The sequence below is a fragment of the Sciurus carolinensis genome, chromosome 9 (assembly GCF_902686445.1).
Source record: "Sciurus carolinensis chromosome 9, mSciCar1.2, whole genome shotgun sequence".
Lineage (NCBI taxonomy): Eukaryota > Metazoa > Chordata > Mammalia > Rodentia > Sciuridae > Sciurus > Sciurus carolinensis.
The window spans coordinates 71,272,812-71,299,114 of record NC_062221.1 but is presented as its reverse complement, the minus strand read 5'-3'; the positions used below and the strand labels follow the sequence as shown (position 1 = coordinate 71,299,114).

Sequence of the window (26,303 nt, the reverse complement as noted above, 5' to 3'; positions counted from 1 at the left end):
TATCTTGGCAATGGAATTTTTATTGTTTTCTTATCTACTTAGTAATATATTTCTATTGATTTCACACTTAACTGGCATCTTATTTATCTGTAAAGGTAACCTAAAACTCTCTAGGCATTATTCTGCCATTTTCTGCCACTTGGGGTTGAGAGAAAGGCCACGTAGGTTTTTGTATCTCTACATTCACACTACTTTTCCATTTAATTTTTAGCTTTCTCTGTCTTTGGAACTTAAAGTGTTCTCATTGATTTGTCTGGATGAGAATCCAGCTCATAAACTTTGCTGTGATGAACTAAAATTTCAGTTTCTAAATGGTGTTCCATTTGGTTCATATGAGGAAATTTCTTCTACTATAGTTTCTGCTTGACGAATTCTGTTTCTCAGCTACATCTAGTTAATTTTCTAATGCTGGTTTCAATTGCAGAATATCCTTTTTCATCAAGGTAATCTTTGACCGTGGTGGGCCCAAGCCAATGGAAGTAGTCATTTGTGCTTGCCCTCCTTGGTTGTACAACCTTGCAGGAGGACATTTCTCCCCATCCTGGCTAATACATCCTCCCTCATCTTAATGATGGAAATTAACAAGGGGAGGCTACTCATGCCCATCCACACTCAGTTCATCACCCTTTTGGTCATTTAACCAAAACCTATATTGTCCTTTTACTCTACTTAGTAGGGGCAGAGATTTTTTTCCCCCTCTTTCTCAATTTTATTTTCTCATTTTTTTTGGGGGGAGGGATTTTCAAGAGGAGGTAGTTTTGGTCAGTCTCATCTTAACATCATGTCTGGAACTCAAACCACTGAGTTGTTTTATAAAAATATATTTAGACCTAGGTCAATGCATTTAAAAAGTAAGGAAAGGGTTAAATATCTTCCTCAAGTGTGGGCAAAGTCTGAAGAGAAAAGAGGAACAGTTCCTCTTAAAGAAAGTGAGCAGGGTATATGATCATTGCTGAGGAAGGCTCTCACAGGCGTGGAAGGGCTGCTATTCTTAAGCTAGAACTCAGAGCAGCACAGCCGGACGAACAAGTGGGTTTATTTCCAAAATGTGGGCCACAGCAGAAGCAGCCAAGATGGATCCCAGGTGGTAAGTGTGGTCACGCTTACCTTTCGCAAAGCAATTAAGGCTTACGACCTCAGCAAAAGGCTGAGGTTGAGAACGGTGCCCTGACATCTGTCCTTCCTGCCTGAGAACGCTGATATGTATGAAGGGCATGTCTAGTCAAAGGCCACAGGTGAAAATCCCTGGGAGGGAGAGCCGTATGTAATGTGAAAAATTAGCTGAAGTCCGGAAGTCATTCTCTCCTTCTTGGAGCCTCTGTCTAGGTTGATTCCGTAGCTCTTAGAGTAATGGAACGTTAATGTTCTTTTTCTTCAAGAAATCTTTGGCACATGAAAGTGAAATTATTTGAGATGCCAAAAACAGTTTACTGGCATTTTTTTTAAATGATTAATTTTCGTTTTGTAAATTTGTTTTTCAAATATTGAATGTTTACAGTCATTGATTCTAAGTGAAGAATGAGGAAAATTTTAAATGTCTACATACATATAACAAATGAGAAGGAAAAGTTTTCGGTACATCATGGTCAGTTTGGTCTAAGAGTGGAGAACTAGATGGAGAAGGCAAGATGAGAAAAGTCAAAGAAAAGGAAGGGGAAGAAGAGGTATAGCAGGGGGCTGGTTGGGGGCGGGTGGTAAGTATCTGTGGGCTCCCCATCCATGGAGCCAACCACTTGAAGATGGAATTGCAGTTAGTCGTATGATGGTTGTGTCTGACCTGAACATGTATAGACATTTTCTTTCTTGTTGTTAGTCCCTAAACAATGCAGTATAACAATCATTTACATAGCATTTGTGTTGCATTAGATATTTTAAGTAATTTAGGGTGATTTAAAGTATATGAGAGAATGTGTATTTATCTATTTATTATTATTATTATTTATTTATTTATTTATTTTTGCGGTGCTGGGGATTGAATCCAGGGCCTTGTGCTTATGAGGCAAGCACTCTACCAACTAAGTTATATCCCCAGCCCAGTATATGAGAGGATGTACATAAGGTATATGAAAGTGCTATGCTATTTTACATAAAGAACTTGAGTATTCAAGATTTTGGCATTCATAGAAGTCCCGGAACCAATCCCCCATGGATACCAAGGGATGACTGTATAAGGAGAAAATGCAAAATTCAGTTAATGAGTCACAATCAGGCCATGGGAAATTGGGAGATTCTGGGCAGGATGGGGTAGTGGAAAGAGGCAGGGTAATTCAACTAGTTGTTCTGTATGGAACATGCATGATGTACTGTGTACTTTACTAGTGCTATGTCACTAAATTTTAATCCTCATGATGGTTTTTGGTCAGATATTATCATCTCATTGTGCTGTTTTACAATGAGCTAAAAGTGGCTTAAAGAGGCTAAATAACTCACTCAAGGTCACACTGCTCATAAAGGGTAGAGACAAGGTCTTTCTTGCCAGCCTTGGTGAGCACCACAGGGTTTCTCCAAGCTATAGCAGGTTCCCAAGGTAGGGACTTCCTGGAAGAAGTCACATACACACCCCTTTCTCTTGTATGGTGGAGCCTCTTATCTACCCAGCACTTACTGGCTTAGGAAATAACCTTTCTGTTTTTTTTTTAATCAGAAGACTAGAATTTCATCTTTAAGTGAAGATTACTTTTCTCTCTAGTGAAATTTTGAAATTTTATCTGCATATGTAAAAAGTTCAGAACTTAGAATCTTTGTGGAGTTGCAGAGGTGAGGCAACTTAATAATCCTAGCTCTGCCTGCAGAGGCGTATAGGAAAACAGGCCATTGTCTATTTTGTCCTTGTTAAGATTCTTTTTGTTTCAGTACCTGAAAATTTCTTATAATCCAACAAATAGCCAATAAACAATGTTGAGTCTTATGAGAAATAAAATGAATACACATTAAAACAGGGAAGGATTACTTTTCTTTATCAAGGTGGCAAATATTAAATAATAAAACAAGCAAAAATCCTCCACATTGCTGAGGAGAGAGGAACATTTATACCCTTATTGCCAACTGAAGTTTACATAATCTTTCTGAGCAATAATCTAGTGAAATATATCAAAATCCCTTAAAAATGTATATGTTCTTTAACCAAACACTTCCTCTTTGGGGAATTTATGCTAAGGATATAATAATATGTGTCTGTAGAGATTTAGTGATGTAGATTTTTTTCTTACCATTTTTTCTAATAGGGAAAATCTTTGAGATAACTGACATATCTAAACACAGGTGATTAGAGCATCCATAATGGAATGTCATGGAATCATTAAAATTCTTTTATAGAACACTTCATAAAGTGTTAGCTTAAGGGGAAAGTAAGCAGAAGGTACAGTGATACAATGTTAATCAGAAATACACATGGTTTTTATTTTCTACCGTGCGCTTTTGAACTTGAATCATGTCTTTAGGCAGAAAAATAAAACAAGATTTTTTTTTTTAAACCAATAGCTTAGATAATTTTTTAAAACTATTTATTGGTGTGTGATCACTCGTAATTTATGGGATTCCACTGTGGGGCTTTAGTCCTTTGTGTTTAACTTTTTCATGTCTTGACTCCTCTTCAAAATGTGCTCACTACAACCTTAACTCTTTCAGTCCTTTTAGGCCTGTTTTGATAGCAAAAAAATTGGAAGAGGCCAGAGCACTTGTTTCCTTATTTTACAGGTGTGAAGGCCTGGTTCTCCAGTGAGTTGCATGTTGAGTGAGAGGACAGTATGGTGGTTAAGTGGCCACACTTTGGAACCAGACTGCTGGGGCTTGCATACCCGCTCCTTTGCTTTCTAGTTGTATGACCTTGGAGAAGTTGCTCAACCACTGTAATGTTTAGTTTCTTGTCTCTAAAGTGAAGATGATAATTAATATGTCATGGGGTGGTTGTGAGATTTTCATGTGATAATCCATATAATGTCCTTAGAACTTTCTTCTGGTAAATACTCAGTAATTATTATTATCAGTTGTTTTTATTATTGTTGCAAGGATTAAGAAACAGAAGGGAAGTGATTTGTCCAAGATTGCACAACTACTTAATGGCATTTCTAGGACTAGAATGCAGAAAAGTTTTTCTCAACAAGTGTTCAGCACCCTCTGAATCTGCCAGGACAACCCTAAGCTGGGCTTTCAGGGGACTGACCTAAAATAGGTAGTGCTCAAGAACAAGGACAGCCTCCAGGGAGTAACTCTGATCACAATGGGAAGCCAAATACTGGGAAGAAGGGTGAGGTGAAAGAAATTAAAGACCAAGTTAGGTGCAGGAACAAACCTGAAGCAAAGAGTACAAGAGAGGAAATGGCTCAGAGACCAGTTATGGTGGCACCAGAGAGGAGAGGATTCATTTAAAAAATGTTTAACCACCAAACTTGACCAGGTTTCATTTTTAACACATTTGGAGACTTGGGGGATTAAAAGAGATCTAAGTGCCCAGTAGCATTCTTCACAAATTGGGGATATAGGAAGTGGAGTGAGTTTGGGGCAAGGGAAGAGAAAGGACAGATGTTGAATCCATTTTCTAACATGTTGAATTTGAGATGCCTGCAGAGCAGCTGAATGGAGGTGCCAAAGTAGAGAGGAGATATTCAGGTGCAGAAGTCAAGAAAGGAATACAAACTGGGGTGGACATTAAGAGTCTTCAGTATAAGTCCAGTTTATAGTTTACATTCTCGGGAGGATGAGTTCACCAGAGAGGGGGGATAATAGATTGAGAAGACAAGATGGAAACTGGAAAACCTTGACAGGTAAGGAAAGAGATGAGGTTGAAGAACCTACAATGGAATTCAAGGAGACTGGACAGAACCAGGAGAAAAGTGGTATTATGGAAACTAAGGGAGAAGAGAGATGCAGGAAAGAAGAGGATGTGTCCATGGAAAGACAAAGCAGATTTGCCAAAGTTCTGCACTGAGCCCATGAGATACAACATGAAAGTTGACTCTAGTGACTATGTACTAATGGTTGAATTGTGACCCACCTCCAACAATTATATGTTGAAATCCTAACCTCCAGTACGTCAGAATGTGACCGTATTAGGAGATGGGGTCTTTATAGAGGTAATCAAGTCAAAATGAGGTTGTTAGGGTGGGTCTTATTCCCAGATGACTGGTGTGCTTAAAGGAAAGAGAAATTTGAACAAAGAAACATACGTAGAGAGAAGACAAAATAGCCATCTATAAGCCAAGGAGAGAGGCCTGGAACAGATCCTTCCCTCACAGCCCTCAGAAAGAATCAGCAGAGCAGGTACCTTCATTTGGTATTTCTGGCTTCCAGGAAAAACAAAAACAAAAACAAAACACCAAAATTCTATTGCTTAAAGCTATTCGGTTTGTGATACTTTTTTACCACAGCCCTAGTAAACTCATGCACTTGGTGAGAGTCAGAGAAACCGGATAATCATATCAGAGAGGTGAGAAGGGAACAAAGAAATGAAAAAGAATTAGGTTAAATACAGTAGCGGTTAGCTATTCATCACCTGAAATACAGCTAGGCTAAAGTGACATGTGCTGTGAATATAAAGTATGTACTTAATTTCAAAAACATAGAACAAGAAAAAATATATGTCACCTAATTTGTAATTCTTTATATTTAAGACATACTGAAATGATACTTGGATATGAAATATACTATATTAATTATATAGAACTCTTACAAATAGATTATTAAAATTAATTTTACCTTAAAAAAAAAGAATTAGTTTACCTAAGTTAACAGGACAAACATATTTCACAAAGCAGAGGGTAGTCACAGTGTCAAATTCTGCAGAAAAATGAAGTAGGGAAAATGATTGAAAATGTCAGTCCAGAGTCCCTCAGTGACCTTTGCGGCACTTCTGGTTGAGTAGAGGGAGTGAGCTTTAAAGAGCTGAGGCAGTTCAGATGTATCACGCCTGCAAAAAGCTTGGTGGCTAAATGGCGCCTGTTCCCTGGAGCCAAATCCCCTGTGCTATTCACTAAGAGCTATGTGGAAATAACCTAGAGTCAGAGCAGTCTCTAGAATCTTCTCTCCTGGAATCTTCTCTACTTTAAAGCTAAGCAAAGGAGAGGAAAGTCATTACTTCTTTCTACCCAGAACAGGGTTGGAAAGGATTTCAAGAACAAAAGGATTTTTGCAGTTGTCATTTGACATATTGGGTTTTGGTCCTGACACAGATTCTATTCCAAATTTTTAGGTCATAGGAAAGCTGTTATTTGACGTCTATCAGAGATGAAGCCTCTGGTGTAAAGAGGAAAACAAGCTCAAGTAGAATTTTATGATCACTTATAACTTACGTCAACAAGCAAGAAAACACATAAAGTCGTAGAACTGGAGTAAAGAAGTGTTAAAACAGTTTCTTAGGAAATTTTGAGTCAGAAGAAATCTAAAATTTGCTTTCTGTAGTATCAGGGAAATGATAGGACAAATAGCCCAAATGTCACAGTTCTATATTATTTGAGGCCAAATTAGTCAGATTTAATTGTACTAAAAGATCTGATAAAAATAAAAATGAACATTTACTTAAGTAAACTGATTAATCAATGCCAGTCAGAAACTGGGAAAACTGGATAAACCTGAAATACACACCTACACAAACTACTTCATCATTACCCCTACCTTACAACTATTTTCAACCAACTAAACAAAGCTATCTAATGAATCTGGTCATTTTTAAAACACAGTAGTGAATATAGATGAATCAGATTATATGTTATTTTTATAATCTTATTGGGAATAGAAACCAACAATTATGAAATGACAAAGGAAATTCAATGTAAATAATCATTGACTGATTTTTAACAAAGAAATATAAATGACAACAAAGCTCATTTTCCCAAAATATTAAAGATGTGCTCATGCGAACACCAATGAGATACTTTCATTTATCAGATTAAACAGTAAAACAGTCCAATTTAAAAAATGGGCAAAACATACTTTTCCAAAGGCATTTCCCAAAAAGGATAGACAAATGGAAAATTACCACATTAACAGATGGTAAACATCATTTACTATTACGGAAATGAAAATTCAAAGTATGTGAGATGTCAGCATAGTTAAAATAATAAAAACTAGCAATAACATCAATGTTGGCAGAATGGAGAGAAAATAGATCATGCGTACATTGCTCTTGGGAATGTGCAATGTTATATCCACTCTGGAAAACAACAGTTTCTTACAAAAGGAAACATGCACTTACCCTATGACACTGTATGTGCACGACTGGGTGTTTTCCCAGAGAAATGAACACCTATGTTCACACAAAAACTGGCACATGAATATTCATACCATTTTTATTTATAGTAGTCAAAAACTGAAGAATGAATTGTCTTTCAATGTGAATATTTGAACTGTGGCACATACGTACCATGAATACCAAGTAATAAAAAGGAGAGAATTGTTTACGTACGCAAAAACTTGAATGAATCTCCAACAGATCATGTTAAGCAAAAATGCCAATCTCAAAAGGTTACATACTGCTCAATTGCATTTATATGACATTACTGAGATAGCAAAACTATGGAGACAGCTGATTGGAAGTTGCCATGGTCAGGGGTAGTAGGGAGAGTAGGGGGATACGGCTATAAAAGGACAGTGCAAGAGATGCTTGTGGGGATGGCATAGCTCTGTACCTTGATAGTGGCAGTCATTACATGAACCTACACATAGTAAAACTGCATAGACCTACATACACATGCACACACACACACACACAAGTGCATGTAAAACTGGCAAAATCTGAATAATCTCTGTGGATTACATCAATGTCAATTTCCTGGTTTTGACGTACTATAACAGTTATGCAAGATGCTACCACTGGAGGAAGTGGGAAGGGTACACAGGACTTCCCTATATGATTTTTTCAACTTCCTTTCAATATATAATTATTTAAAAATGTTTTTAAATTAAAATAATTTTAAAAACTCAAATGCTCATCTTTACTCAATATTAAAGACATGCCAATTCAAACACCAATAAGATATTTTTATTTATCAAATTAGCAATCATGGATTTGGGGCAAGGGTGGGTAAAGGTATTGATTCTAATGAGTGTATTATAAAAGGTACTTTGATAAACTGGTGGTTGTGGGAATATGAATGGGTATGAACCTTTCTGGTATGCAATTTGTCAACTTATATCCAAAGTCTTAAAATGCTTACACCAGAGACACCCATTCTGAGAATGGTTTATTTCCCTCTGTTCTTAGGGAATTTTCTTTTCAGTTCATTTAGCACCTTTGTTCCAGGCACCATACTGCACAGTAGAAAGAATTCTGAGATGAGTCAACAAGTTCTGTTCTCCTGAAGCTCATTAGCGGTAAACATACCAATGCAATGCTTTTTTAATGCAGTGAACAGTGCATGCTTTCACAGGAGCATAAAGGTAGCTAGTTTCCACCTATCTGTAGGAGTATTGTGTCTTAGATAAATGCCCAGGTTTAAAGCCTGTTGATGTCACACAATAAGCAGTTAATACACAGTTCTCTACTTAAGTACTAGGGTTGCCACTTTGGTGGAAGCATCCAACTCCCTGAACTTCAGTGTCCTCCTCTATAAAATGAAGTTACTAGTACTTACCAATGCCATGAGGGTTATAAGAATTTATATGGATGTAGTGTCTTGTGCAAATAAAACATTTTAGGACTCACATATTTTTCTTTAAAATCTATCATTTCTTATATTTTAAATTGTCTTAAATTTCTTTATCTCTGCCTTTTCTGATGAATTCTAGCTTATAGAACCTTACCTGTAACCTAGGAGATGCTATGATTGACCTCCTGATTATTGATGAGAAGGGCAGGCTAAATGCGGGTGAATAAGGTGAAAGTCAAACAACAAAGTCATCTAAACTACATTTTATGTAAGATGGGGTACCAAAAACATTACAACAAAATCCTACCCTATATTGGGTATAATTGGGTATATGGGGTTTGGAAAACTATGAGTTTTTTTTTTTTCCCCCATGAAATTGTCTATGAGAATCTTTTTAGTTTTTTGAACTTCAAGTATTTATGTAAAGACTTTTCTGCTCCTTAGCTTGGCTAACTGTTCAAATGCATACTTCTAATTTTAGAAGATATATAAATCGGGGCATGGGTGGGTAGAGGTATTGCCATTTTTCTTTATACAAAATTCTTATACATCATTCCTTAATAATACCACCTCCAGGGATCTAGCTAATCAAATAATAAAAGGTATAGAAACAAAATTGTACACAAAAATGTTTACTACAGTATTATTTAATATAAGGAAGAATAAGCATCTACCTAAATTTTTAATCATAGGTGGATGTTTAAGTAAATTAAAAACTGAAGTTTTCAGTGACTTTGTGAAAACAGAAGCCAGCATAAGATTATGGAATTATTCTGTACATTTGTACAGAAACAAAATAGCAAGCAAATATGTCAGAACAGGTTGGTGGGATTGTGGAAATGCAATTCTTTGATAGAAATTGTCAAGTCTATAGTGAGCATGTATTGTCCTGCTAACATGGATGAAATCAAGTCAGAAAGCAATCTCATGGTAAAACACAGCCTCTAATCCAGGAGTGGCCAACACAGTCTCTCAGAGAACAGAAGTGAGTGACATCAGCCTGTGGTTTCTGCCTGGTTCCATGACGTGTGAACAGTGGAAGTGTTCCACCCTGCCAGTGAGGCCCGTCCCCGGGAGTGCTGCTGGTCAGCACACTGTTCCCCTGCATGTAAGGATGTGAGTCTGGACAGCTTAGCCTTATTTTTTAAGAGAAGTCAGAAAGATAAACTTATTTAAACATTATATTTTAAAAATTCTAATTTTATAAAATGGCTCAATGTCTATAAGGGGCTGGTTTGCCCTAGGCTACAAGGTTTGCCTTGACTTCTGTTAGTGCAACAGAGGGTCCAAGGAGAGTGAGGTAATTGTGGAGGGAATAGTTTAGGAATATATTATATTGGGGCCCAGACTATAGTGAGTCAGAACTAGAAAGAAGGGGGCTCTGATTATATGCTTATTAATTTACTCAGTAAAGTTTTATTTAGAGTTGAGAAAATGAAGATGAATCATATAGAAACCCTAGATAGAAGCTACAGCAGGGAAGAAGTAGCTGACATTTCTTCCCATCTGGCAGGAGTTATGGTATATAACATAACGTCATTGAATCTTCTCAACTGCGGGAGGTAGATACTATTATTGTCCCTGATTTTTCACAAGTGAAAACTGAGTCACATAGCTGATAACAGAACCAGGATTCCAAACTCCTATCTGATTCCAGACCCAGGCTCTGAATAACCACATTATCTAAATATCACTGGAGATCAGAGGAGGGAGTGATTTTGTCTAGCAGCAAGAAAGATTTGTGGATGAAAAGATTAGAACTTAGAGAGAGCTGTGTTGGTTACCAAATAAGCTCTGGTAACCAAAGGACAAAGGCAAGTGCCAGGGAGGGAACCAGTAGTCTTGAGCAGGAACAAAATCTGAAGCAGAGGTTGAACATTTTTACTATTTCAGAGATTGAACCACATGTGACTACCACAGAGAATAGTAAAATAACAGAAGTCTTGAACATCATTATTTGCAAATATTTCAAAAATCTAGAGAATTTGCCCAGGTGTGGATATCTGGAGAATCAGAACACCTGATAACAGGGCCCATTCCCACATGCTAACAACTGGTGAATCTGGCGGAGGATGCCCAAGTTCTAATAGGGAATAAACTCTCCTCTTCCTCTGTGGCTGGCTTCACTCCTTTAGATGACCTGCTTGGACTCCACCCGACCTGAGTCTGAGAGCTGGCTCTAGAAAGAGAGGCAGCACCCGGTGAGAAGGAGTAATGAGTGAACAAAGCAGCGGGGTGCTGGAGTCCACACTGGAGGTGATGAAAAAGTCTGGACCTGGCCAGCCACCTCCCTGAAGAAGCCAGAAGTTGAATGGGAAGTTGAAGGTCATGGAGAGGCGAGGCAGCAGGGAGTAGGAAGGTTAATGTGCCCGGAGGGTGGCTGAGCCAAGAATCTGTTGCCAGAATTGTCTGACTTGTTAAGAGTTCATGGTTCTGGGTTGGCAAGGGAAAGTTAGGAAAACACAAATCCCTAACCCAGCCTCTTACCTATCTCTAGTTGCATTTTCACATGATACACTGTTTAGGTATTGTCTGGAGAGTTCTATTCAGTTCTGGAGGGCTTTGGGGAAAATTGTTCCATAGATGGAAACTCTGGATAGGTTATTAACTTCTTTGAGCCTCGGTTTCTTTGATTATTAGCAAGTTCAATGGTTCCAAACTTTCAGAGGGTAAGGATTAGGTGACAAATTGAGGGCTATCAAGAGCATGGCTCAGGGTAGAATGGAGCACGTGATGCTGTGATGGTCAGGAGCTTAAGTGGGAGACATCCCTGCATCCTTACGGCAACCACATGAGGGAGATATTATTTTCCCCATTGAAAAGAAATGAGGAAATTGAGGTTCAGAGAGGTTTAGCACATAAAGTCGGACTACTAGTAAAAGGCAGAGTGAAGAGACTTACTCAAACAGTACCCAACCATTCATCAGTCAGATGAAAGAAAGTGTGCTGACATCTATGGACATTGTGGGAAAAAAGTATGCTAACCTCTATCTGACATTCTCACAATAATCACGTAGAAGTTAAGACAGATTCAATTCTTGTCCTCTAAAACTTGAGGTCACTAGCTATGTGACCCTGAGCAAGTCAAACTGTTTCCTCCTCTGTAAAACTTTTTATTGATCACTAAGATTAAATAAAATACTGCATCTGTAATAGCCACAATGCCTTAGTGCCTTAGTAGAGTGTCCACCTTGTAGCAGTCAGTTTACAGATATTGACCTTGATAGGTGCACGTGTACTGAGCCCCACTCTGGGCCTGTTACTATGCCAGGTCCCAGGAAAGCAATGGGGAATGCAGTGTGCTCCCCGCCCTTGTGGGCATCAGGACGGGACAGCCATCTGAGTGGCGAAATTTTAATAGAACAAGGAAACTCTTGTAATTGAAGAACAAGCAGGGCAGTTTGGGAGCAAGGAATAGGCAGACAGGGTGAGAGAGAGGAGGGAAAGCTGGCAGGGAAGGCTTTACTGGGGCAGGGTCTGGATCTTAGTACAGATTTGCAGTTGAGAAGGCAGGGTATGCAAAGGGGAAGGACACAAAAATTTTCAAAGGGTCCCAGGGGCAGGGTAGAAGTCAGGAATAGTGACCAACTAGAGGGTGATCATTGTGAGGAGTATGGGGTGGGTGATAAAAACAGAAGAGAAAAATTGGATTCAAGTTGTGAAGGGCCTTGTGACCACCAGTTGTGAGGAACAAGGAGCAGGTCTTTAGAGCAAGGAAGTTTCATAACCACACTGTTTTCAAAGAAAGATAATAAGCTTCCATTCCCCCACCCACCCCCTTATTATGTGTTAGCATACACATCAGAGAGAACATGTGGCCTTTGCTTTCGGGGACTAATATAACCACGTCACGTACAACCACAAGAACTGAACCCTAATTAGAATAAGTTACACTCCATGTATGTATAATATGTCAAAATAAATGCTACTGTCATGTATATCTAAAAAGAACAAATAAAAAAAAATTTTAGAAAGGAAAGATAAATGAAGGAACCAGCAGGAGGCTGTGGAACAGTACTGGTGAGAAGCGACCAAGACACCCAAGCTGGCTGCCAAGGACTTGGAAGCGGGCAGCGAGGGAGAAAGGCAAAGTGAGGTTGCCATGAACACTAGGCGTGCCATTCGAGGTGTGAAAATGGCCTGGGCCCTTCTTCCAACCACAGTCATCCCACGGGACCAAAACAAAAACACAGAAAACCTCTTTTAAAAATAATCTCTTTTGTTTGTATGCAAATAGGCCGTGCACAGTGAAAGCGCAACTCCAATGCAATATTTCATCTCCAATTTATGAAACAAGAGGATCTACTTGGTTTATAAGTGCTGCCCTTCTTAAAAATTCCAAAGGCTCCCAAGAAGACTAGTCAAACAATGCCTGGCTTATTTAAGACTGTTTCAGCCTTAAATAAGCTCAAATTGAGGCACTCTTCAAAAGTGAGGAACAGGAGAAGCGTCATCTTATTTTACTGGAAAATTTCTTTCAAGGAGCAACACCCCTCTGTGGTGGATCCTTAAAATCTTCCAGATAAAGGAATGGGAAGAGGGAGTAGAAGGAAACTGCAAAAATTATACTTCTATGGTTTTGTACCACCAACTTGAAAACTAGATCCAGGTGGACGAATGCACATTTCAAGCGTCTGCAAGTCTTAGGTGCATTGCTTCTGGTTCAAAGATGCCACAGAAAAATGAACCTTTGAGTGTGCAAGCTCCATCCTCCACCCCTGTTGTGAAATGGAAGCTTTAAAAAAATTCATCTTTTTTTTAAATAAGCTTAGTCATATTGGTGTGTTCTGTATAACCCTGTTTTATTTTACTTTGCAGTGCACATTTTATCATTACTCTTACATAAATATTTTGCATAAGGTGCTTTTACAGATCTCATGCTTCCCTAAATTTGAATATGCTGCTATTTGCTAAAATGTGTTAGTTAGTTTTGTTATGTCTGAAATCACCTTCTCTGCACACAGAGGAAAAAAATATGGACTTAACTCTTCTAACATTTTACATTTAGAATATTACCTCACTTTATTTCTTCTAAATGAAAATATAAAGGAAATGACATTTCTCGGAACATGTAAGTGCATATCCCTTAAACCAAGAGGTCACAGAGTTCTTGCCATCTAATTTTGGCTGTCAGGGTCTCAAGTCTCGCTACAGATCAAAAGATTAGTAAAATTGGAATCAGATATTTATTTTGAGTTCTAAAAAGTGACATTGTAGATATTGGTAGTTTATTAGTATCACTTTTAAACTGACCACACATATATTTCGTTTGTCTTGGAAAATTTTACAGTTTTATTTGTAAAACAATAGGCCATCTTTTGCTAAACTATCAGAGGAAATACTGAGATTGTAAGATTGTAACACCTACTGAAGAGCTAGAATGGTAATTTCTCCTTCTGGTAACAGGGACTGAACCCAGGGCCTCACATACAAGTCACACTCCAGCCCTAACAGTTAGAATATTGAATTATTAATGGGAGGGGAAGTTAAGGATGACTTAGTCCATCCTTGGCCCACTAGGTTCTCCCTGCTGTGCTATCTGTGACTATGATTATGTAGGCACCATGACCATTTCAAACTGATACCTACTGGAGAAGCCTATTCCTGAGCCAGAGGGCCTGCAGAAACTTTCCTTAGTTGTGAACTACATGACATAGAGTCTACCTCATACTCCTAAGATGGTTACTTAATCATAAGGACATCATACCTAACTGGAGCTGTATATACTGAAAATCCCTTGGTGGCCAGTACCCTGACATAATAAGATGGATCTCCTGCCCTCAATTACAGACTCCAGAAGGGTAGGGACCCCTCTTCTTCAGTTAATCCTGGATCCCTGTCCAGGGCCTGTACTCAGTCAGGGTTCATAAAGCATTTATTAAATGAATGGAGGCAGATTAAAAAGTATAAATTTTAAGTGGTGCAATGATATTCATGGATTTTAAAGTATTTGGGGAAGATCAAAACTATTACTGAGATACAGAGATGGGTAATAACAAAGGAGGAGCATAAAATGTGTGTCTTTGTGTATCATTAGAGTCTAGAGTTACTACCAGTTCCCTCACAACCCTGACTCCTGACCCCCCCCGCTCCTCTCATGAGGTGTTGGGATACACAGCTGGGATACGGTGAGGTGGGAAGAGTACTCTGCATGTGGTCTTGTGGCTGCATCCTGTTCTCCTGTGTCTACAGAGTGAGTCATGAGTCCCTGGGTTCCCTGCCCTGCAGTCCTTCTCTCAATCTGTGGTCCAGTTCTCCACTGGCTTCTCAGTTCCCCAGTGATGGGCCTTGTTCCATACACTTCACAGAGATTTCCGATTCTGCCTGTGGCCCAGCATGCCCCCATGCAACTCTGCCATGTCTACACCAGACCACAGACCTCACCCCGACCTTGGACATTGAACAGTGGGATCCTCACCTGCTGCAGTGGTTCTTACTAGCCTTAGGCCCCCCAGGCCACCTTTTCCCTCCTTCCCATTGCCAGTACCAAGAAAGCAACAGTATGTCTCGAGGTCACACCATCCCTGGCACGGCAGTACTTTTTTCCTAAAATGCACCTTGATGACCATTTTTACCCCTTTGACAATTTTCCCCATAACCTGCCTTCTAATATAAGAAACTGCACTCTTCAATCCAGATAAATGTATTTTGCTGCTGAAGTTCAGGTATGTTTTATTAAAGCCACTATGAGCCACTATGAGATTTTTGGTTTTGTTTTGTTACTAGGGATTAAACCCAGGGGCACTTAACCAACAAATCACATCCCCAACTCTTTTTTTTTTTTTTTTCTTTTTTAAGTTTCAAAATTTTAAGACTTGCTAAGTTGCATAGATCCCACTAAGTAGCTTAGGGACTTGCTAAATTGCTGAGGCTGGCCTAGAACTTGAGATCCTCCTGCCTCAGTCTTCCGAGTTGCTGGGATTATAGGCATGCCCCACCACACCCAGAACCACTGAGTGATTTTGGAGAGAAAGTGTAGACAAAGTGTTTCCATTCACTTGGTAGAATCCTGCAAATACCTATGGGTGTCCCTTGCCTTTCAGACTTCTCGCTTGAGGATCTCTAGGCAAAAGTGTGTCATCAGGACCCAGGTTCCATATTCAGAAATTGATAGAATACGAGTTAAGAAACAATACACATTGCTTCTTTCCTAGCACGCATGAATGAGGGGTATGAATTTGCATCATGAGAAAGTGAATAAAAGATTGCCCAGGGCAGTTAGGGAGATAGAAAAAGCCAACCTAGGATGCGCATAGCATCTGTGTGCAAGTGTGAGAGTCAGGGTCCTTCTCTACCTCAGTGACATAAATACCAAGGCTGCAAATTTGGGGTAAAGAAAAGGACTCGACCTTTAATTCTTAACTATTTAAAATATGCTTTCAGTGTAGGATACCATAGCATCCCCCCTCAAAGATAAAAGAAACCCACTACATTTCTAAGAATGTTCCTCCAGAAAAATGGAACTGAAAGCTATTTTTTTAAATTGATCTGACCCTAAGAAAACAGTGGGGCTTTTTCTTTAATTTACCTAAGGAATTGACATAAAAAATCTATGGTTCTGCACCAAAATATGCATAAAGTGTCAAAACAGAGGGCAGTAATTGAAAAAAAACTGGAGATTTTTCTAAACATTGTATGTGTGGCATTTAATTACAAGTGTGCACCATGGGGAAGTGAATCTTTGAACTGTGAAATTGATGCTGCTAATTTTCTTTCCCACCAGTTTAGGAGCCCTTTAAAATGTCACATCATTAATTTAGTCGCTTTGCCAGGAATCAGTGCATGTGGTTAGAGTGAGTGTGTTTTTAAATTAATAGCCTTTATTTTTAGAACAGTTTTAGACTTACCAAAAGGGAAAAAAAATTGAACTGATAGTACAGAGAATTCCCATCTACCCTCTAGCAGGGCATAGTTTCCCCTATATTTGCAATCATTCCGATTAATGAACCAATATTGATGTATTATTAAAGTCGGTGATTTATATCAAGGTTTCCTCCTTGAGTCATACAGTTCCATGGGCCCTGACAAATGTATACCATGTACCCACCATTAAACCATAATAGAAAATAGTTCCATCACCCTAAAAATCCTCTGTTCTTCACCTGCTTATCCCTCCTCGTCTCCCTCCAAGCCACTGATCTTTTCTATTGTTATCTCCGTGCTATTACCTTTTCCAGAATATGTCTTTGAAATCATACGGTGTGTAGCCTGTTCAGATTGGCTTCTTTCCTTAAACAATAAACACTTAAGTTTTCTATATCCTTTTTCATGTCCTGATAGCTCACTTCCTTTCATCACTGAATAAAAGTCCACGTATTCATGTACATGGTTTGTCTGTCCATTCACCTATTGAAGGGCATCTTAGTTGCTTCCAATTTTCTGGCACTTATGGACAAAGCTGCTATAAACTTTTGTGTGTAGGATTTGCAGTTTTTTTGTTTGTTTGTTTTTTGTTTTTTGTTTTTAAACTCAATTGAGTCACTGTACCTAGAAGTGTGCTTGCTGGTTTATGGAGTCAAAGTTTGCTAGATTTTATAGGAAACTGACAACCAGTGTAATTTTAGCATTTTGCATCCTTACCAGCAACGAGTGAGAATGCCTGTTGCTTCACATTCTCAGTGGTATTTGGTGCTGTCAGGTTTTCGGATTTTAGCCATTTTAATAAATGTGTGCCCTCGCCCTCACTCTGAGCCCACAGTGGTCTCTGAAGTCTGGCAGCTCCCTGCCCGCAGACCACAGTGGGGAATGAGTGTTTGCAGTCTGGGCTGCCTGAGCTGAAGGCACTGCCTCTCTGGGCAACAGCCATCACCCTGAGGTTGTCAATCCTCTGGGAGCACCAAGCAAGGGGTTCTGGGGTTCCCACGGCTCATAGGATCCATACACTTCTCCCTTTCCCTTCCTTCTTCTGGCATGAAACACAGGACACCCACATCAGCTCCTTCATGGGCTTTCAAGAAAGCTCAGAGGAGCCTTTGACTTTAGATCTCTTCTGCCCACCCCCACCTACACAAATCTGTTCCAAAGAAAGCTCAGAAAACAAACACTAGGAGAGCAGAAACGGTCCATCCTACACTGGAACTGCCGCTTCCAGCACTCTCTAGAATACTTTTAGGTTGCTCCCTTGCCCCTTGCCACGGGTCACAGGCAACAGACATATGACTGAAAAGGAAATGCAAGCTAAGCACTGGATGATTCTAAATGCTCACAGGTGTCTGGCTCTGTCACACAGCAGATCCTGAAGATGTGGTTGTGATGTCAGGAGGGTATGTCCCCACAGCTTTGTCTCCTGTGCAGTGGCCTCTCCCTGTCCGGCCACTTTTCCTTGCAGACTGGCCTTAGACATGAGAACATCCGGGAATGAGGCAGTGGAGGAAGAAGCTAACACAGACAGCAGCTTTCTGAGGTTACCAGCAACTTCCTCCTGACCAAGCATAAGGAGCAGATCTTCATCTTGCACAGCTTCCTGCCAGCCTTCAATGCTAGTGCCCCCAGTGCTGCTGCATCCTGTCCACCCTGGGCTCTGATGGTGCAGAGGGTAGCCACGGTGCTTTTGATTGACTGAGCGCTGACCCTAAACACTGGCACACCAACAAGAGGGGGTGAGGGGGCGGCCATTGACTTAATGTGTGAAAATAATCATGGTCAGCCGACCTCCTATAACTGTTTAAAGCTAAATGTGACCCTGACTCATTGATGAAAATCATCAGTCACTGCCTGCCCCATGCCACCCGAGCCCTCTCTGCTGAAGGTATGTTGACTCACTCAGGGAGGAGGGTGCTGGTGGGAGCCCAGTGGAGTAGGGTCCTGGAGATCCCATCCCACTGACTGGTGGAGGAGGCTGCTGATGTTTAGCAGAGAGTGGATTTATAATATCTGCTTTCGACTCTTTGGAGACTTGGACCTAAAAGTGTTCAAGAATATATTCTGGTAATTAGAGAAAAGATGATGAGGACAACAGGATGTTTCTTATGGAGCTGGGGAGTTAGGACTGGTAGATAAGGGAGTATTAGTTTTCCTATAACTATCAGGTAGTGAGTTTTCCAGTCTGACCAATGAGAAAGCAAAGCTCACCCAGGCCTCCAGCAGAGATGACAGAGGGGCCCCTGCTTGAAAGACCAGAATGATAGTTTTTGAGGTTTCTTACAGCCTTGCGATGCTAAGTCACAGACAGAGAATTCCATGACACCATATGGTCCCTTATTTCTGGTGCTGGCCTTGCCACTCATCTCCCTCCTCTAACATACTTCTCTGTTCCAGTGTTGAGGAGGCTGTTCTAAGCAGGAACTGCAGTGGGATATGGAGAAGGGAAAACAATAAAACAGTCTTTTAAAATCAAGAAAAAATAACCTCCAGTTTGCCAGGATCTCAGGCACCATGTATATGTCATCCAGTTTAATCCTCAGGGAAAGCCTATGAGATATTTAGCACAGTGTTACATCTATGAGGAACCCAAGGCTCAGAGAGGTTAAATACTTCCCTAAGAACACACAGGTATCAGTAGTGGAACCACAGAATGAACACTGGTCTCTGTGATTCTCAAGCCCAGTTTGATATGACATCATTTATGGCAAATGATACTACTCTCTTTGATTCTTAGTATTAACATAAAACTTTCTTTTTAAATAAGTTTACTTCAAGTAAGTTAAGAGAAAAATACTGTAAAAGGAATAGTACAGACTTTACATGGATGTGAAGTGGTACTAGTACTTAGAATGACTGAAGTTGGGGAAATACAACTTCAAATATCTTGATAGCAGCACTTTCAATTTAGCATGTCTTGAATCTCGACCATGTACAAGGAAAAGGAAGACACTTGAAAATAAATGAAATATGAATGAGTTCTGTGCTCTGATAGGTGAGTGATTTCATGTTTTACAATAAGAAAACTACATGAGCACTTTCAACTAAAAGAAAATCGTGATTGTAAAACCCAGAGGAAACCCCCAGGTGAAGCCTATCCATTTAAAGGATGAAGTGTCTAAGATCTGCTTGTAGAGCGGCTGAGGGAAGTGATGCCTGAGTGAGTCAGGATAAGGACCCGGGCAGGAGCCTGTGGGTTGGAGAGGCCCAGATGGAAGGTGAAGGGGCTTACAGACCTGCTTGGGAAGAACTATCATCACCTCATTAGTGCTGAGGGGAAGATCTTTGTGGAAAGGTCAAAGAAAGAATTGGGGAGGATTCAAAAGAAAAAAGGAGACTAATAACAAAGACTACACAGCTGCGGGTAGTACCAGATGATTTGCATAGAATGCCTTGTCTTTCATAACAATGCAGAAAGGAAAGCTATTACTAGTCCCATTTCATAGGACAGAAGATCGAGACTGCAGGATGCCCAGAACTTGCCCTGCATCCAGTGGTCAAGACAGTATCTGACCTGGGACCACCGATTCCAAGCCCAGGGTCCTTCCCCGGCACCACAAGTTTTGGCAGGGTGAGCTTCCTCAACCGGGTCACCAAAAACCGACTTTCACTTTGTCCCTTTTCATTTCTCCAGCCCTGCAGGCTGCAGCTAGTCTCTAAGAAAGCCAGGGAAGCTCTCTCAGCAGGGCTGCCTTGCTTCTTCTGAGCTCAAGTGCTGCAGACCTCAGAGACCCATAAATGCCCACCATCACCACCACCACCACTGAGCAGAAGGCTTTGCAGTGCCTGATGGGGTTGAAAAAGGAGCCGCTCCTGGGCAGGATTGTATGGGTCCCTCCCTCTCTATAATTGAAGCCTATCTCTGCGGAAGCACTATATGTACTGGGCATCTACCCACTTTTCTCACTTCTGTTTGTGACTAGTCCCTGAACTCAAAAGTACCATTCACTTCCAGGAATAGTGGACCAAAGTAATAGAAGCATTCCAGATTCATACGATTCAGATTACATTAGGATAATCTGACAAGGAGGGCTGCATATGTGACTTGGCTTCTAGCAGGATCCATGGAGAGGAATGAATGATTCAGTCTCTGCTCTAATTGAGGACCATCTCCTGCATGCAGATGAGCCAGACTCAGTGCCTGGCATGTGGCTGCTCAGTAAAACATTGGCTGAACTGAGACGAGTCTTTTCCCATGGGCTTTCAAGATTGCCCTTCCCTTCTCTACCATTCTGTCAGGGAAGGTGTCTGTTGTGATTGTGGACGGGGCTGTCTTTGGGGGTTTCCTCAGGGCTTTACACTCCTGCGCAGTCCGAGGCTGCATTTGTAGTCATTCTCATCAGTGGAAATGCCCACCTGCCAGCAGAAGTTATCTGGAACCATGCAAGAACTCTGGCCCTGTCTGTGGTGTTGTTTCTCTCTAGTCAGTTCCCCTTTCTGTATTTGAGTTTTAGACTCAGTCCTGAGACTGTTCTTTCTCAACAAGAGGAGTCCTAGGAGGCCTGAGGAGCTGGCAAAGATTCCTCTTAGCATATTTTTAAAGCCTCGCTCCCGTACCCCTCGGGAATGCTGCTGTGCTTATGTGTCTGGTCTCTGGGAGCCACGGTGGATGGGCATCAGTGACAGGTATGTTCTTTTGAAGCCCACGTGCCCTGGGGAGCACGGCATGACAGCAGGTTGCTTTGGGGGCTAATGTGAAGAGGTGGGACTGGTGGCTGGCAAGGGAATGCACCGCAGGGAGGGCAGAGGACATGCTTCAAACCTTCGACCATCGGGCTTAACCTGGGGACTAGCTACATTGGAGGTGGAATATTAGAAAACTGAGTTTCTTCCAGCCAGATCCCCGTTTGGGCTTTAGTGGGCCAAGAAGCAGGACAGGCTGAGGAATGGAAGGTACCACTTACCAAACAGCTGGCAGCCGCCCTTGGTCTTGGGGTGCTAGGAGCTCCAAGCAGCTCTGCTCTGGGAGAATCTGTCCAAGGATGCTGGCCCTGACTGCGCCCCACGTACTGTGGGAAATCTAGAGAAGGAAGGCAGTGTCCCAGTCTCTCTGTAAAGTCCTTTGCTTTCCTGTTTGACCTTTCCTCCTCTGGTCCAGAAATGCTTATCCCCTCCACCCCCGCCCCATTTCTTCCCTTCTAGCTGCCCCATTCCAGTATAGAGACTGATAGGTCATTTGGAAAGAAATACTCTGGTCAAAAACGTGCCTGGGCAGTGGTTTAACATGTTCCGCATGCTGTGAACACATTTGCATTTGCAAATGGGTCTAAAATATCGCCTCTACTAATAGTAATTTAAGGTTTTGGAGAGACAGGTGAAAATAATTTTTGGTCAAGGGAACTTCCCACTCCTCTCAAATTGTAATAACTAAGGAGAAGGCCTGCTTCTGTTATGTCTAACTTCAATCTTGGGGCTGAGGCTCTGGACTATTAATGGGTACGTTTATGTACTCAAATTCCCAGTTCTGTGTTATGTTTGTTGTGTGCTGCTGAGGACACCATTAGTGTTATCCTATGTGTAATGGATTTTATGAATCTCTGTTCATTCATATATTCAGAATATGTATATTGTGTGCTTACTCTGTCCTAGGAACTGGGTTTTTAATGAGGAACATAAATGACATAAGGGGAAGCTTCTAGCCCAGTGGGAAAATAATAAAAGCACAATATAGACACATTAATACTACTATGAGCAACAGTGCTTTAAAGGAAAGGAAATGGCTCTAGGTGACTGTGCTGATTAATTACTCTATTTTTTTTTCTTAATTTTTTTTAGTTGTAGATGGACACAATACCTTTATTTTATTTATTTTTATGTGCTGCTGAGGATGGAACCCAGTGCCTCACACATGCTAGGCAAGTGCTCTACCACTGAGCTACAACCCCAGCCCCTCTCTTTATGTTTGATATTTTCATAACTCTGTTATCCCTGGATATTGGATGTCCCATCCTGGGTAGAGATGAGGACTGGGAAGAAAATTATAAAAGATAAAAAGGTGAGCCACTCCAGATTCTTCAGGAGAAAAATCAAAGATTTGAACACCATGTTTCAAACATCAGATACAAGTAGGAATTGAGGTTAGGGATCTCTGGGCCAGGGGATTGAAGCTGTGAGGATGCAGAAAAGAAAAGACAGAACTAAAACAAGCTGGCTTAGTGGGGAGGCTCTTGGGCAGTTTTCCAGAATTCAGGCAAGTGCTGACCATTTGCCTTTCATGATCAGGCAGATAAGAACATTCCAGTGGTGCAGGAAGGATAGGACCAGAGTCTGAATGCACAACCCCTCATTGGACCCTTCCCTAACCCACAGAGAGTTGTTTCTGAACTGTTCGTACATTGGAGGATACGCAGGCTGCAGTTTGGGATATAGATGTCATTTCAAATATGTGTAGAAGAAGAGAATGTGTGTTCAGCACTGTGCATCTCTCCACCAAGGCCCTGAGACTTCAGCACTGTCTTCTTCCATCCAGGGATGTGATTCCTTTCTGAGTTCCTGAGTTCCATGTCTTATTGAGATGAATCACCTTGAACTTAACTCCTTATGGTTACAAACAGCAATGAAAACCCCATTTCTCCCTTCTAACTCACATTTGCATTTTAACAGGAGCTTTCAAAAAATGCCTGACCCCAAGGAATGAGTAATGTGGGAATTCCAAGTGTTGGAGTAGGGCTGGTACTCAGATGGGGAAAAGGGGCTGTCCCTCAAACTGTGCCTTTAAAACGGTTGGTTTTTCTCTCTTTGACCGTGATTCTGGTTCTTAGATGAGAAAGAAGCTCCCTTAGTGAGCAGGATGGACATGGCTGCCTTTTAGTGATTTCTAAGGGCTTTGTTCCTGGACAGGCACCTATAAAATTTTACATGATGTTTATTTTTGGGTACTTCTTGGCCAAAAAGGGAAAAATGATTTTGAAAATCATCAATATTTTTAGAAGGTGATAAACCATAACTCCAAAAAGATACAGTTAAGAGAACTGGGTGTCTGTCTCAAACACAAACTTCTTGTTAGGGGACAGGAAAATCTAAAAGCTATTGCTCTGCTGTGCACCAATTCTGGGCTGGTGAGGGTAATGTACTCTTTTCTTTTTTCTTTTTTTTTTTTTTTCTTTGGTACTAGGGATTGAACTCAGGGGCTCTCAACCACTGAACTACATCCCAGCCCTATTTTGTATTTTATTTAGAGACAAGAGACAGCTTCTCACTGAGTTGTTTAGTCCCTCACTTTTCTTGTCTCAGCCTCCTGAGCCCCTGGGATTACAGGTGTGTGCTACAGCACCCAGAGGGTAATGTAGTCTTAATTTTGATACTTGAGTTACCACAGTATCAGAGGGTGAGTAAAAGCCTCCCTCAGCTCCTATCTGCTAATACATTTGCTCTTTGAATCAATGCACATCTTTGTTCTATGTACCATATTTGATGCTGCTTTCCTCATATCTGTGTGGAAATGCTGTCCTTCCAAATGGACAAGGACAAGAAACAGCTCATGAAAGGAATCCAAGAGTTAGGTAAGAAAATTCCCCACAGATGGAGGAATTCCCAGATGGAGGTCAAAGAGGGATTTGCTCCAAGGAGAAATTAGAAACTGAGTTGGACAGATGATCAGGCCTGGATTACAAGGTGATAGAGCTGGTGAGAGCTGGTGTGTTGGAGATCAGCAGGAATGGTGTGTCCATATAGCCAGTTGTCCCTGGGGTCCACCAGATCAGAAGTGTGCACCCCAAAGTGTTCATGTTCTCATGGTGCCCACTGCCTCCGCACTGGTCCGTGAGCTTTACTGTTGGCTTTCTTGATCACTCTGATACCAGCCGTAACTTTCCTTGGGCCACTGGTTTAGTTTCTTCAAACTTCCATTACATTATTTTTTATACTTTCAAACTATTGATCCCCAACTCCCAATTTCCTATTAAATCAAATATGAACTTCTCATCTGACTTTCCGAATCCTGTTACACACTTCTGATCTACTTACAAAAATTAATTTCCCATTACTTGTGCAAATTCAACCTCTCCTCCAGTCCAGTCAGCTTTTCTTATTGTCCCATGCAAAGGCCATGGTCATTCCTACTCCATTTCCGTATGTCCCTAAAAAAGATTCTATTTGACTGTATCCCAGAAACTTGCCAGAGTAGTAGAGAGGGTTTTGAATATTCTCAACACAAAGACATGATAAAAGTTTAAGGAGATGATTTTGCCAATTACCTTGATCTGATCATTACACATTGCATAAATGTGTTAAAATATCACATTGTAGCCCATATTTATGTAAAATTATTATGTGTTGTTTAAAAATAAAAAAAATTTAAAAGGGAAAAATGCTAAAGAATATTATATTAATAAAGAACATGGAAACCAGGGTTATGCCTGATGTTCTCTGCACAGGTGCATGTATATCAAGAATGTGACTGAAGCCAGATGCAGTGGCACATACCTGCAATCCCAAGGGCTGAGGAGTCTGAGGCAGGAGGATCATGAGTTCAAAGCCAGCCTCCACAAAAGTGAGGCACTAAGCAACTCAGTGACACCCTGTCTCTAAATAAAATACAAAATAGGACTGGAAATCCAAAAAAACCAAAGGTCAAATATTTTCTCTGCTATGTGGATGCTGATCCATAATGGGAGTGGGCAAGGGAAGAATGGAGGAACTTTAGATTGGCAGAGGGCAGCGAGGGGAGGGGAGGGGGCATGGGAGTGAGAAAGATGGTGGAATGACGCAGACATTATTACTCTATGTACATGTTGATTGCATGAATGGTGTGACTGCATTATGTACAACCAGAGAAATGAAAAGTTGGCTCCATTTGTGTACAATGAGTTGAAATGCATTCTGCTGTCATGTATAACTAATTAGAACTAATAAAAAAATAGGACTGGGGATGTGGCTCAGTAGTCGAGTGCCCCTGAGTTCAGTCCCCAGTACCTGCCACCCCCCGAAAAAGAATGTGACTGAAAGGCTTAGCCAGTTATACCCAATCAACATTTAATAGAGTTGTTGAAAGTTTGCAGGTCTTTTCAAGGGCAGCTGATCCTCACACTAAGTTCTAGGAAATTTATCATTGCTAATGTCAAAGGAGGAGAGCAACACTAAGAGGAAAACTGTTCCACAATGCAGTGGCCCAGGCTGAAACACTCATGAGCACAAGAATCAAAATAAGTAGACTTAGTTGGAGCCACTTCTGGGTACAACTTCATCCACTGTAACAGAAACTGACTACTGCAATCCCTAGCATGCCTGATTCACTTTGTTCCTGCCATTAGGGTACAATTTCAAGACCAAGTTCAGATATCAAGTTCAGTCAAGGCCCAGTTCAGATACCACCATCTTCTCCCTACCTTTCGGGGCCAGAGGAGTGCTTGCTATTCTCTGTGTCGCCTGAAGCCCTGGGTCACCTATAGTCAGCTTAACAGACTCTCTCCAGACAGGAAAGTCCTTTAAACATACTATACGGTTTCTAATGCTAAAATAAGAAAGAAAAAAAAAAAATTCAGGGTGGGAGACAGAGACGGAACGCTCTGGTGTCTTCCTTTATTTTTCCCTTTTCCTGCCTGGGAATGGATCTTAGAGGTGGACTTAAAAGTTATAGAATTCAATTACATAACAAGGAATCCCTCCCCACAAAATCTCTCTTGTGTGTTGTACCCCACTTTTTTTGAGCAGTGTTGAGAATGGGGAGCTTATGACCTAACAAGAAAGTTGTGGCTCTCCATTAAACTTCATCATCATCTGGAGCTGGAATCTGGCTCCTTAAGACTTCCCTTGGAACTGCTTGCCCTTCAGCAATGACATGTGTGCCCTCTCACAGGAGGTCCCTTAAATGTTTTCAGAAGGCCGCAGTGTATTCAGTCTTTTCTTCAGGTTCATTACCCC

At 40.8% G+C, this 26,303-nt stretch overlaps 1 protein-coding gene across 4 annotated transcripts in view; it reads left to right on the top strand.

Moving 5' to 3' along the window:
• The first annotated feature begins 948 nt into the window (after positions 1 to 948).
• Positions 949 to 26,303, top strand: part of Cd86 (CD86 molecule) — a 66,358-nt gene continuing 41,003 nt past the window's right edge. For 3 of the 4 annotated variants that reach the window (XM_047562998.1, XM_047562997.1, XM_047563000.1), the window contains exon 1: positions 949 to 1,087. In XM_047562998.1, coding sequence (XP_047418954.1) covers positions 1,047 to 1,087 — 41 coding nt within the window. In that variant the 5' untranslated portion in view covers positions 949 to 1,046. Of the gene's footprint in view, positions 1,088 to 20,958; positions 21,069 to 26,303 lie in introns of those variants that run through there. The other variant, XM_047562999.1, reaches the window with a different exon arrangement.